Raw genomic sequence first — 11,120 nt, 5'->3', positions numbered from 1 at the left:
GGACCATCTGTGAGACATTTCATCAGTGTGCGGTCATGTGCTCCAATCAGCTAACTGCCTGTTAACAGCTCATACCTGTCTATGCATTTTGCTATTCACAGACTGGTGCGTTGTTCATTTCCCCCAAAAGCCATGTGTAGCTGGTGTAGTGTTTCAATTAATAGAATCCTGGTTTAGCTGGTGAGCAAACAAAAATAATGGATTATCAATTTTAACCAAACAGTCCCTTCAAATCGATCAACAGGGTTAAGACACCACAGGAAATAGGGTAGCCTTTATTCACTAGTCTACTTGAGTCCACTGATATATACAAAACAAAAGGAACATAACAAATAGAGAGGATACAAAATGGAATCCAATGGAGGAAAAGCACAAAATGGAAACCAAATGACAGAAATGTCTCTTCATCATCACCACCTCACTCTGCTGGTAGCAGCGTTGCCGTGGAGATTGTTGCTGTGAGGCTTTTGTGTCCCTCTGCTGCCACTGTCTGGTGAAGACCAGCAGAGGCAGTGAATGAGTCACAAAATGGCTCCTTCACTTCTGAGGCCAAAAAGGCCGCAAGGGGGCGCTGTTTCTTCCTCATTAGTCCAAGCCTTGGACGTCATGCTGTTTGTAGGACGGTGTAACAAGATTACCTATAAAATGTCATAAATACAATTAGACATGCAGAATTAACATACGCTCTGCCACAGAACAAACTTGGTTATCAGATCTTACCTTTTTTTGAACTTGGTAATGGAAAACATGCTCATGGAAAACATGCTCTTTCCAAATCGGCTGCCTACACAGCTAACGTGTACTGAAACCTGTCACATCTGCTTGGGTCTCTAAAAGTAGACTTCTACTAAGTTGAATTTATAAGAATTAGAATGTACCAACAGCTGTACAGGTGTAAAATGACGCAAACAAATATTACGACTCCTGTATGTAGTCTACTTCCGATCACTATCACCTATGTCAGTGATTCTTAAACTAGGGGTCGCGACCCCAAATGGGGTCGCCAAAAACTTCCGTGGGGTCGCCAATTATTTTCTGTATTCAGTCTGAAATTATTATTAGGTGAAACAACGGGAAATAATATTTGCCTTTTCTGCCTTTTTCTTATTTACACGCAGTTAAGAAGAGAGAAATGTTTTCGTCTTTCAAAGAGATCTGGTTCAGCATATGGGCTACTGGTCCGCTGATAGAAACAATCTGCTCCCACTATGCAGATCAACTTGTTCCCGCTATTTTAAGTAAAACAAAACAAAAAACATAGCCTACTAGCCAAAATGGACAGGTGGCTGCTTAAAAAATTGAACAAAAGCTCGTTAGTGCCATCTACCAGTGCGTCTTCTCCTCCGTGATCCTCAGATGGGACAAGTCTACAGGCCGGTGAGAATAAAAAAGAACAAACGGCGCGTCGGCTTTATCAGAAAGAATTTTTGAAATATGCATTCACTTGTGAAATAAAAAAATAGGCCTACTGTTATTGTTAACGCCATAAATATAATTAATGTAACGTTGTAGGCCTAATGCTGGTATGTGTGTGTGCGTGCTTGTGTGTGCGCGCGCGCTACGCACATAGCGCTCTGATCTGATATGGCGGCAGCCTACACTTGTTTAATCGTGATTGTTTGGTTTTCTCGGTTCTTGTTCATATGGAGTAAATAAAACAAATGACTTTTCTTTCTAGTTTTTGCTTGATTTAGTTGTTAACGTTTGAGGGGGGTATTTGAGCCAGGACTTAGAATGGGTTTGGGGAAAGTGGGGTCGCCAGACCTCGCCATACTTTTTTGTGGGGTCGCCAGACAAAAAGTTTAAGAACCACTGACCTATGTCCATCTACACTACCTCCCTGGTAAGACCAGACATACATTTACTATATGAACATAATGCTGGCTAAAACTGAGATGGGGGCATTATGGGAACTGGGCCAGGCTGCTGCAGTAATTAACAGGAATAGATCTCATCAGTCGCTGAGCGTTCTGGAGGAGTCTGAGAACCTGGAAATCCAGGATAAGTGTATTGTTAATGCTACGACTTGGAGCGCAAAGTCTTACATCCACAATCGTTTGTCAAAAATAATTAGCACTCCTAAGTGCTAATTGTACTTGCAAATGTTGGTTAATGTTTTAAGTAGGGCTGGATTGCTGTTATTAGCAATAGCACCAGAACTCCAGCGAATCAAAGACAGAGGTTCTGTAATAACTTGTTTAGCTCATGCAGATAGTTTTATGTAACTGATTCTGAATGTGCTAAACTTGATTGAGAACTGCCCCATCGCCAAACCATGCATTTTCAAACAGGGTTCATTTTTGGTGAATTGAGTTGAATTCAGCTCTGAGAAATCAATATGAGCCGTTACAAAATGAAATTAAGAAAGATTTACAATGGCCCCGGCCATGGCGCGACTGGCTGGGGCACCTGCACCGTACGCCCGTGACCCGGGTTCGATTCCCGCCCCGTGGTCCTTTCCGGATCCCACCCCGACTCTCTCTCCCACTCGCTTCCTGTCATTCTTCACTGTCCTGGCATAAAAAGGCCAAAAAAATATACTTTAAAAAGAAATAAAAAAAAAAAGAAAGATTTACAATCCATTTTGGAGTTGGTAATACACAAAGCACCAAAAAATATTTCCGCACACTGATACTCCTAACGTTTTGATCTGGGTGTATGTGTCTGCATGTGCGCGTGCGCAAACACACACACACACACACACACACACACAAACACACACACACACAGGCCTGGGGAAGAGCAAAGGCAAGAGCGGAGCAGGAAGGACAAAGAGCAAGCAGGAAGTAGACAAGACCAAACATAGAAAATGACAGAGCACACAGGGCGACTCGCTCCTGGCTTATCCAGGCAAAATTCTAAATTGACCACCATGATCCCCCTTAAAAACGGACCCCAAATTAGTTCAGGAGAACACAGAACCCCCTAGAACACACACAGCATGGAGGGAGCTGAGAGAACACCTGTGTTCTCCTTTTACATCGTTATTAGGATTTTTTTGATTGCACGTTGGCTCTGGTTTCCAGTGAGAAAGCGCAAATCAGGCCCAGTCAGTCAAGTCACGGGGGCCAGTGGTTACAAAGCTTTGGGTTTGAGTGGCAGCTGAGGTGGCGCAGGCTCACTGGCTGTCTGAGGGAAGTGGGCAGGGGTTTTTGTCAGAGGGCAAGCAGCTAGCGGGTGAAGCTTTTGCTGGGCAGGGCTGGGGAGTGGGGGATGTGGAGCTGGTGGTTGGTGGTGGGTCCGGTCTGGGTCCTTACCTGATGCTGCCAGGCTAGACTCTGCCTGTGCTCTGCCCTTCATGCCCACGCCCATGCCCGCTCCGTCCAGAGGGTACCCCCTGTCCCCTTTGTAGAGTTTGGGCCTAAAGGCGGAATCTTTCTCTTTACCTTTGGAGCCTTTCGGCCGGCCCGCGGTCTTCTTCTTAGACTTGCCATCGCCCTTCACACCCAGCAGCGGGTGCACCTCTGTAGAAAGACAGGCAGAGACACACAATGCAGCAATGAGTGACAGAACGGAGAGACGCAAAGAAAGGAAGATAGAAAGAATGAAGAAAAGAAAGACAGAAAGAAAAGTAAAGAGAAGAAAGAAAGAAAGAGAAAGAAAGACAGACAGACAGACAGAAAGAAAGAAAGAAAGAAAGAAAGGACAAAAAGAAGATAGAACATGGAACTATTTATGACAAGACAACCAAAAACAATTCCACTTCTCTGGAATGTTCTGGCCTTTGGCGCCAACGTGTGGCATGTCTGTGCAGGAGTCTGAAAGACTCACCATCACTGGGGACGCCCTGCAGCTCAATGGTGGTGGTGCGGGCCTTCTTCTTGGGCGGAGCGCCGTCCAATGACGGCTGGCGCTTCTTGTCTCCCGAGCCTGTGTGTACAGTGCCATCTTCGGCCGAGGCGGGCTGACCCGCAGCGTCGGGTGGGGGGCCAAACGGATTCTCCTCGGGGTCCTCCACCTCTGGAGCAATCGGCAGGTACAGCAGGGCCTTATAGTCCTCCAGCTCCTCATCGCTAAAACAACAGCAAAGAGAAGTGGTGTTGATATGGAAGCATTTTTTGTTTCTAGACTAACTGAAGGACCTGGTAGAGAGGTAAAATCTGATATCAGGTTGTTGAGGTGAAGACTGATTGGGCAAAATCAAATCTGTATATGAGAGGTATTGCTATACATAAAATTTAATGATGATTTCGCGATCCAACGCTTAGTTTCCTCCATTTCCCTGCCTTTGACCTTCTGTTACATTTGTTTATATTTTTCTAACCCATACAAATATTTAACAACAAATCTATTTCGTCCACTTCAATAGAAATAATCATTATTAAGACCTTAACTCCCTTCTCAGACCAACGTTAGGATATGTGGTAATTTTGTCTATTGACCTCACACCAAGGACAGCAAAGCCAAAAGCCACAAGAAGCTCACAGGCCCACCCACACCCACCTGCTGCAGAACGCCACGATGGGGTCCACTGTGGTCACGTCCACCTCCTCGTCTTCCGCAGCATCCGCACCTAAGCCACACCAGGAGGGGGGAAATTCAACAATAAGTTTGTTAGTTTAGCATACAGGTAGGTGGTGAAACCTGCTGGGCATTTCTGCCTGACGCACCTCCACCAGTGGCTAAGAGATTAAGGACTACTTAAGGTGTACATGTTGGGGAACACTACAGAGGGCATGCATAGGGCATCAGCTGGGGACCACTCCTAATAATAATAAACGTGATTTTAACACTCCACTAATTACTGGAAGCATTTAAATAACAAAGTAAACAGAAGCTGAAAAACACTTCCAGAGGTGGGTTCAAATTCAGCAAACAGTGGTGAACATTCGTGGCAAATAAGTTTTCTCTGTTAAAACATTCCATTGCAACGGTAACACTTCGTCCAGCTAATGTCCAGACCCACTGTATGTTTGTGGAAAACTACCTCCTCAAACTGTTTGCGAGTGTTCGCAAACGTTCGTCGAGATTCAGGCAAACAGAAAACTGTTTGCAAACGTTCACCTCTGTTTGCTAATTTGAACGCACCTCTGGACTAAAAGGATAATTTGTCACACGTGTTTGTATGAGACCGAGGTTGTTTGGGAGTCTGTCAAATTCACCTGTCTGTTCTGGTTCACTTTTGTCCTCATCCTCAATGTCAAATTCAGACTCCCTCTCTTCATATTCGACGTTCTCATCCAGCTCTTTAAAGTCTGGGGCAAAGGCACTCCAGTTTTCCTGAGGGGCAATCATAGTTCAGACCACAAACCAAAACATAAAACACAAATCATTAAGCGTCAGACACTCCTTACACCATATGCTCATTAAGTCTTATTCATTAAGATTGCAATATGCTTTCAAAGCAAATCAGTATCTTTTTATATTCCATCCATGTCTTATAATGGAATAATGCACAAGCTCAGCAACACCAGGCAAATGTTAATAAAGTGAAATGAAAAATGAATTTGATTAAATGGTGTATGCGGAATCAAAAGACTTTCAAGGGCATGTTTCAGCCGCTGACCATTCTTTATCACTTACCACTTGGTTCTGGGCCCAGATGGACACGACCCCACTGGAAATGGAGGCGATTATCGGCCGGACCGGATGCCACTGTACAGTTTCACAGAGAAATGTGGCCAATCAACTCATAAGCACATACAGACAGCACAGCCACCATGGTAGTTTAGTAGTTCCAATGGCTGATGGTTTGGTTTAGTATTAGGGCTATTCCACGCAAAACTGTCTCATCCATAACGCCAACACAATGCCATGGTATAATTTAGTTGCCGTAATGGACGTGACAGTTTTGCGTGGAATTGCCCATTAGTAACAAAACATGTACAAACTTAATATTCTAATATGACCTTGGACTGTATTTACTATACAGCGCTGATATTTCTGTACTTTATACTGAAAGGGTTTAAAGCTATCCCAGGTCTATCTCCAGCACCAAAAGCATTATCAGCAATCCCAATTGTTAATTTGATGTGGTTACAAGCATATGGTACATACAGTATATATGAAGAATTCAGAGGCAAAACCCTCTAAACCCCACCTTCATCAAAAATGACATGACAATGGTGAGTAAATATTCCACACATAGTATACGTTAATCAAATGATTTTGCTTCAAAAGCTGCTAAATACCACTCTCTTTCTGGTCTGAAATATCGATTTGTAGGAAAAAAAACCTGGTAAGGAGCCTGATAAAAAATGCTAATTTAAAAGAACAGTGGTCAGATGGATTTAGAGGGTTTTGCATCTGAACTCTTCATATGTCTCTTTCACTGACATATAAACAACATACTGTATCTACATATCTACATGGACATGGAATGAGCTTAATTTTACACTGATCCCATTTTACACCCTGATCCCTTCTAATTCCTCCCAGTCTCATTTTGAGGAGTAATAGCTATTCAGGTGACAATGTTGTTTCATTGTAATGAGGTCAGTGTTACTCACCGCTACATCTAAGAGCAGCTCTCCTCGTGTGCCGTGCAGGATCTTGACCAGGTTGCCAATACTCTTCTCCCAGATGTAGAGGGCGTGCTGCCTGGCGGAGCCGGCCACTATGTATTCTCCATCGCCAGAGAAACAGCACCGTTTCCACGGCGTCCTAAGTAAACATGAGGAGCAATAGCAGGTCATACAAAGCACTGAGGATGTCTGTTGCTCTTACAATAAAAAACAAAATTGTCTTGCAAGTATTGCAAGTGAATGATTGCTGTTGACTGTTTGCTGAAATAAATATTTATCACCACCAGAATTAAAACCTGCATTCTGTATCTATGACTACATTTACATGCACTTCAGAATCCCGGTTATGAGGCCACTGATTTGATTATATTCAGGATATGGTGTTTACATGAACACAGAGAAACCTGGTTATTAATATCCCTGTATGCACAATGAATAAACGTGGAATAAGGTGTATACATGGAACTCTATCCCAGTTTCTTTTTAGAGTACTCCATCTAGCATAACCGGGTTACTCAAAACCGGGGTTCTGAAATCAGGATATGATGTTTACATGCACAAATACAAAACCGGGATACTTCAAAATCCTGATCATAACCGGGATACTGAAGTGCATGTAAAGGCAGTTTATATCTATTACACTAGCTGAAATATAGACTTACCCTCCTTTATGCCAGCTCTAGTTATCTGAAAGCTATTCACTTCCATAATAGTGATGCAACGATAAAGTATCCATGGCTACTTTCACTTGTCTGTTCGTATGCACTTTTAATGGTGTTTCAATACATTTTCATTGCGTTTCAATCATACACCCACTCAAAAAGGCCCTCCTCACCTGTTCACCAGGTCCTGTAGCTTCTGCATGGGTTCTGGTTCGCCGTCCCTCCCACAGGTGAGAATCTCCCGCCCATCATACACTCTGATGATGCGGTCTGCTGTGTTTATGAGGAAACAGCTGAGGAGAAGGAGGTAAAGCTTTTACTGCAGATGGATCCAATTCACAAGAACAATGATATTAGTGTCAGTTGTGAGGTTTCCCTTACCTGCCTTTGCGTGCAAACTCTATCGATTTAATGGCTGTCGTGTTGCTAGTGCCCGTGGTTACTCGGAATGATGCTACAAGATCCTGGGTGTTTGTGTTCAGAACGAGAATCTGTATGAAAACAAAACAGTGAAGGTCGGTCGCATGACTGCCTTATCAAAAATGCAAAATGTTTTGAAAAATATCTTTGTTTTTCCAATTCTTTTACATCAATAGTCCTACACCAGGAACTACAGATAAATACATGCGGAAGGCTACATGTGGTGTGTTTATATCAAGTTGTTTTTTCTTTGGCCTCCCTGTCAATATAGGCAAATACGTTTTGCCAAGCTAAAAAAAGAGACCGGTGTGTTTAGAAGGCAAGTGAAGAACAAAACCAACGATGTTCAAAATGACCTGTAACAAGACAGAAACAGAGCTGAATCGGACAGATTGCAGACTGACCTTTCCTTTGGCATTGCCTGTGTAGATGTACTCCCCCCTTCGATCGAATGCGGCCACTACATTAAGGTCGGAATCGTCGTCCACAGGAAGAACCACATGTTTCGAGTCTGACAATGTGAGTAACACAGGGGCCGACTTCATGGGACATACAAGGACTTTGTCTCTGAGAAAGGGAAGCACAGTATGTGATCAATTAAATGAAGGACGATTAAAAAACGAAATCAACACAACTGCTATGGTATGAATACAGGTTGGGGCAGTAATTAGTTTATTCAAAGCACCAATTACTCTGTAGTGCCACAGAAAACATACAGTTGGAAAAAATCTATTTATAGTTGTTTATTTAAAAGTGAGGTTAAGCCCAGGGTCCCTGTAAAATCGAGAAGCCTTTCCTGACAAATAAAAGGATGTTTATTTCCACATGAATACATATTAGCAGCAGTAAACGAACATCAAACTCATACTCAAAACATGTCAACACATTTTCATAAATTACATCATATGAAATAACTCACTGGTCCCTGGGGTGGAACTGGAGCTTAAGAATGGGCGAGGGGAAGCGAAACCTCTGGTCACAGTCCCCCGTAAGGACATCCCACAGGGAGACAATATTATCTGTAGAGGCGCTGACTAGTTTGTGACCATCTCGACTCCAACTGTTCAACATATAAGACAGCAAGCAGCATAAGGGATTAGGAGGGAGGGAATAATGTCAAGTGCATTATGAACAGGACAATAGCAGTCCTGCAGCCAAAAGATTAGGTATATGTCTACAAATAAAGGAAGGTCATTTTCATAGAACTAAAATGGTATTTGGGGGAACCTAGTAGGAACACGAAAGTCAATAAGGGAACATGTTTGTCTTCCTTCCCACAAAGTTTAGGCTGGCTATAAATAATGCTTTTCATGATATTAATGCCAAAACATTGCTTCACAAATAATGTTTTTCAGGCTGTAATATGGAAGTACTATCAAGGGCAGAAAAAATATGAAGTATTTACAGGCCTTGGTTTTGGGACTGATTAGTGATATAGACAAGGTTTGAACTAAATGTGCAGATGTGCAGAAACAACTTTACCTGACCCTTGTCATCTAATTTCTGTTTCTATATGTCACACTTGTTTGTTCCCTATACCGGTATTAACTTTTGCTACATTGAATGACATTTTAGTTGGTGTCTTCTCAATTAGTGCACTTGTACACAATCGTGTACCTGTAAACATACTGACCTTAGTGAACAGACTGGATGTATGTGTGCGCTTATGATTTTGGCAATGCCCCGTGTAAGAAAGTCCCAAATGACAATACGGCCATCATTGCAGCCGACGGCCAACAGTGTGCCCCAGCGATTGAAGGTGCATGTAAGCGCCATACTGATGCAATCAAGGGTGCCATCTGCCTCCTGTTATTCAATGTAAACAAAAGTTTTTAGGAGACCAAGAAGAGTCAGCTTAACCTTAAAAGTAATAAGTAGTTTCACATATGACCAGTTTTGTTTTTCCAAGTTCACCAACTTGGTGCTTACCTCGGGATAGTTCTGCCCGAAGGACTCTGGAAAGGAACAGAACATGATCAGAAATACTAAAATAATGCTACTATTAAAGTATAAATAAAAAATTGCGCCTTACTCAGGACAATAACAAATATGTATCAAATAAACTACACTCTAACTAGCTTAATTATAATAACAAAATAGATCTACACCGATGCAAGCAAGTGATATCATTCCAGTGACAGTTCTAACTATTTCTAGCTATTTAATGAGTGGTTGTTTCAGAAAGATCACAAATGCATTGTCTTAATCAAAGAGACTGTAAACTTTAACCCAAAATAGCTACATAGTGCAATGCCGATTTCTTAAATTTGGTGATGATTGGCAGGGTAATTTTTCATAAACGGTCGTTAGCGTGCTAGCTAGCGTAGTTATCCGCTAGCTACAATAACTAGTTAGGATTGATACAATCGCAGATACAATTCCAAACATAACAGGAAATATATTACCGAGCAACTCCAGATTCATCGTGGAATACGATCCAATAACAAAAAAAGAAAAATATTCTTAGAAACGCAATTTAAAATCCCAGTCGCATAATCAGTAATAATTCAACCATACAGAGAAACTAGCATAGGAAACTAGCCAGCTACTAGCCATACTACTAGCGCGACTGGCGCCTGGCTGAAACGAAGGACCCCAAAACAAAACAAAACCAGAGACTATGCCCAAACCAAAACCAAAACATTTTCTCTGATTTAGCAAATATATCAGGCGTGTATACATTTTCATACATTTTAATCTGTCGTTCAGCATTAATGAGCTTGATGTAATATATTTGTTGTCTATGTAGACATACAGGCGTATGATAGGCAGCTTTTTCCCATATAGTGAAAAAGCATAGGGTAGGCTCATAGACAAAAGATAGGGTAAAGTTAGGCTACATGCTTTTACTGTCTATGGGTAGGCTACATAGTTATGCAGTCTACATATAAGTTTTTTAAGAAGCTGACAACATGTTAGTACATTTTAGTAGGCTATGAACATGCTATTCTAGGCTTCATTTGACATCAGATAGGCATATTTTTTCAGATATGATTTTCAGGCTATGAATGAACAAACCACTCTTTAAAAACCTTCAGAGGATAGCCTACAAAAATAAAATGGAAAAGTTTGGTTAGTGTAGGCTATGTGCCAGGCTACACTGTGTAAACAGTCAAAATAACTCGAAATAGGTAAATGATTTCATTTAACATAACTTAGGCTAATCATCGAAAAACGAATAGGCCTAAGCCTAGTTTAAAAAGAAACTTAACTTTTGAATGTTATTGGCTATCCACCCATGATCATTTGCAATAACATTAAAATGATCAAACTTACGCCTACCTATAAGTGTTTTCATCAATAGTTTAAATACAGTAGCCTATGTTTTGTTAATAATATACACTAGCCACATTTTTCAATGTGCTGGCTGCACTGAAGTACTGATAGACATAGGTAGGCTACTGGTTTGTGTCTTACATGCTTTATGCCCGACTGTGTTGTATGTCTTTGTCCTCCCTGCTGAAGGCAGTTCGATGTAGCCTACTGCTATCTGCTACTGCCCATTGTTCAGTTATGAGAAATGCACAACACAGTAGGCTAGGCCTGTCGCTCCTTGATATGCAAGATATGTTTA

The 11,120-nt window shown here is 41.8% G+C and overlaps 1 protein-coding gene across 4 annotated transcripts; it reads right to left on the bottom strand.

The window, feature by feature from the left end:
* Positions 1–239: 239 nt before the first annotated feature.
* Positions 240–10,108, bottom strand: rbbp5 (retinoblastoma binding protein 5). Of its 4 annotated transcripts, none has more exons than XR_012982928.1 (14): positions 9,952–10,108; positions 9,476–9,501; positions 9,180–9,352; positions 8,466–8,606; positions 7,951–8,113; positions 7,508–7,617; positions 7,300–7,419; positions 6,450–6,603; positions 5,524–5,595; positions 5,103–5,220; positions 4,444–4,513; positions 3,772–4,013; positions 1,818–3,464; positions 240–955 (listed from the first exon to the last, which is right to left on the bottom strand). XR_012982928.1 is itself a non-coding variant. In XM_076267381.1 (14 exons), the coding sequence occupies exons 1-14, from the start codon at positions 9,968–9,970 to the stop codon at positions 586–588; spliced, it is 1,668 nt and encodes a 555-aa protein (XP_076123496.1). In that variant the 5' UTR covers positions 9,971–10,108; the 3' UTR covers positions 240–585. The 4 variants fall into 4 exon arrangements, 3 of the variants coding, with proteins under 3 accessions (XP_076123496.1, XP_076123497.1, XP_076123495.1); XM_076267381.1 differs by having other exon boundaries at positions 240–638; positions 3,258–3,464; XM_076267382.1 differs by having other exon boundaries at positions 240–638; positions 3,387–3,464.
* Between the last annotated feature and the right edge of the window lie 1,012 nt (positions 10,109–11,120).

The sequence above is a fragment of the Alosa pseudoharengus genome, unplaced genomic scaffold (assembly GCF_046254945.1).
Source record: "Alosa pseudoharengus isolate Yale_2024_CS ecotype anadromous, Long Island Sound unplaced genomic scaffold, YU_APseudo_1.1 YU_APseudo_1.1_scf_5, whole genome shotgun sequence".
Lineage (NCBI taxonomy): Eukaryota > Metazoa > Chordata > Actinopteri > Clupeiformes > Clupeidae > Alosa > Alosa pseudoharengus.
This window is presented reverse-complemented; position numbering and strand designations above follow the sequence as displayed.

Coding starts and splice junctions, on each gene's coding strand:
- rbbp5 (XM_076267380.1), bottom strand. Junction 7,618..7,950: donor CAGGCAATGCCAAAGGAAAG/GTCAGTCTGCAA, acceptor GTTTTCATACAG/ATTCTCGTTCTGAACACAAA. Junction 6,604..7,299: donor CTACAGGACCTGGTGAACAG/GTGAGGAGGGCC, acceptor ATGTTTACTTAG/GACGCCGTGGAAACGGTGCT.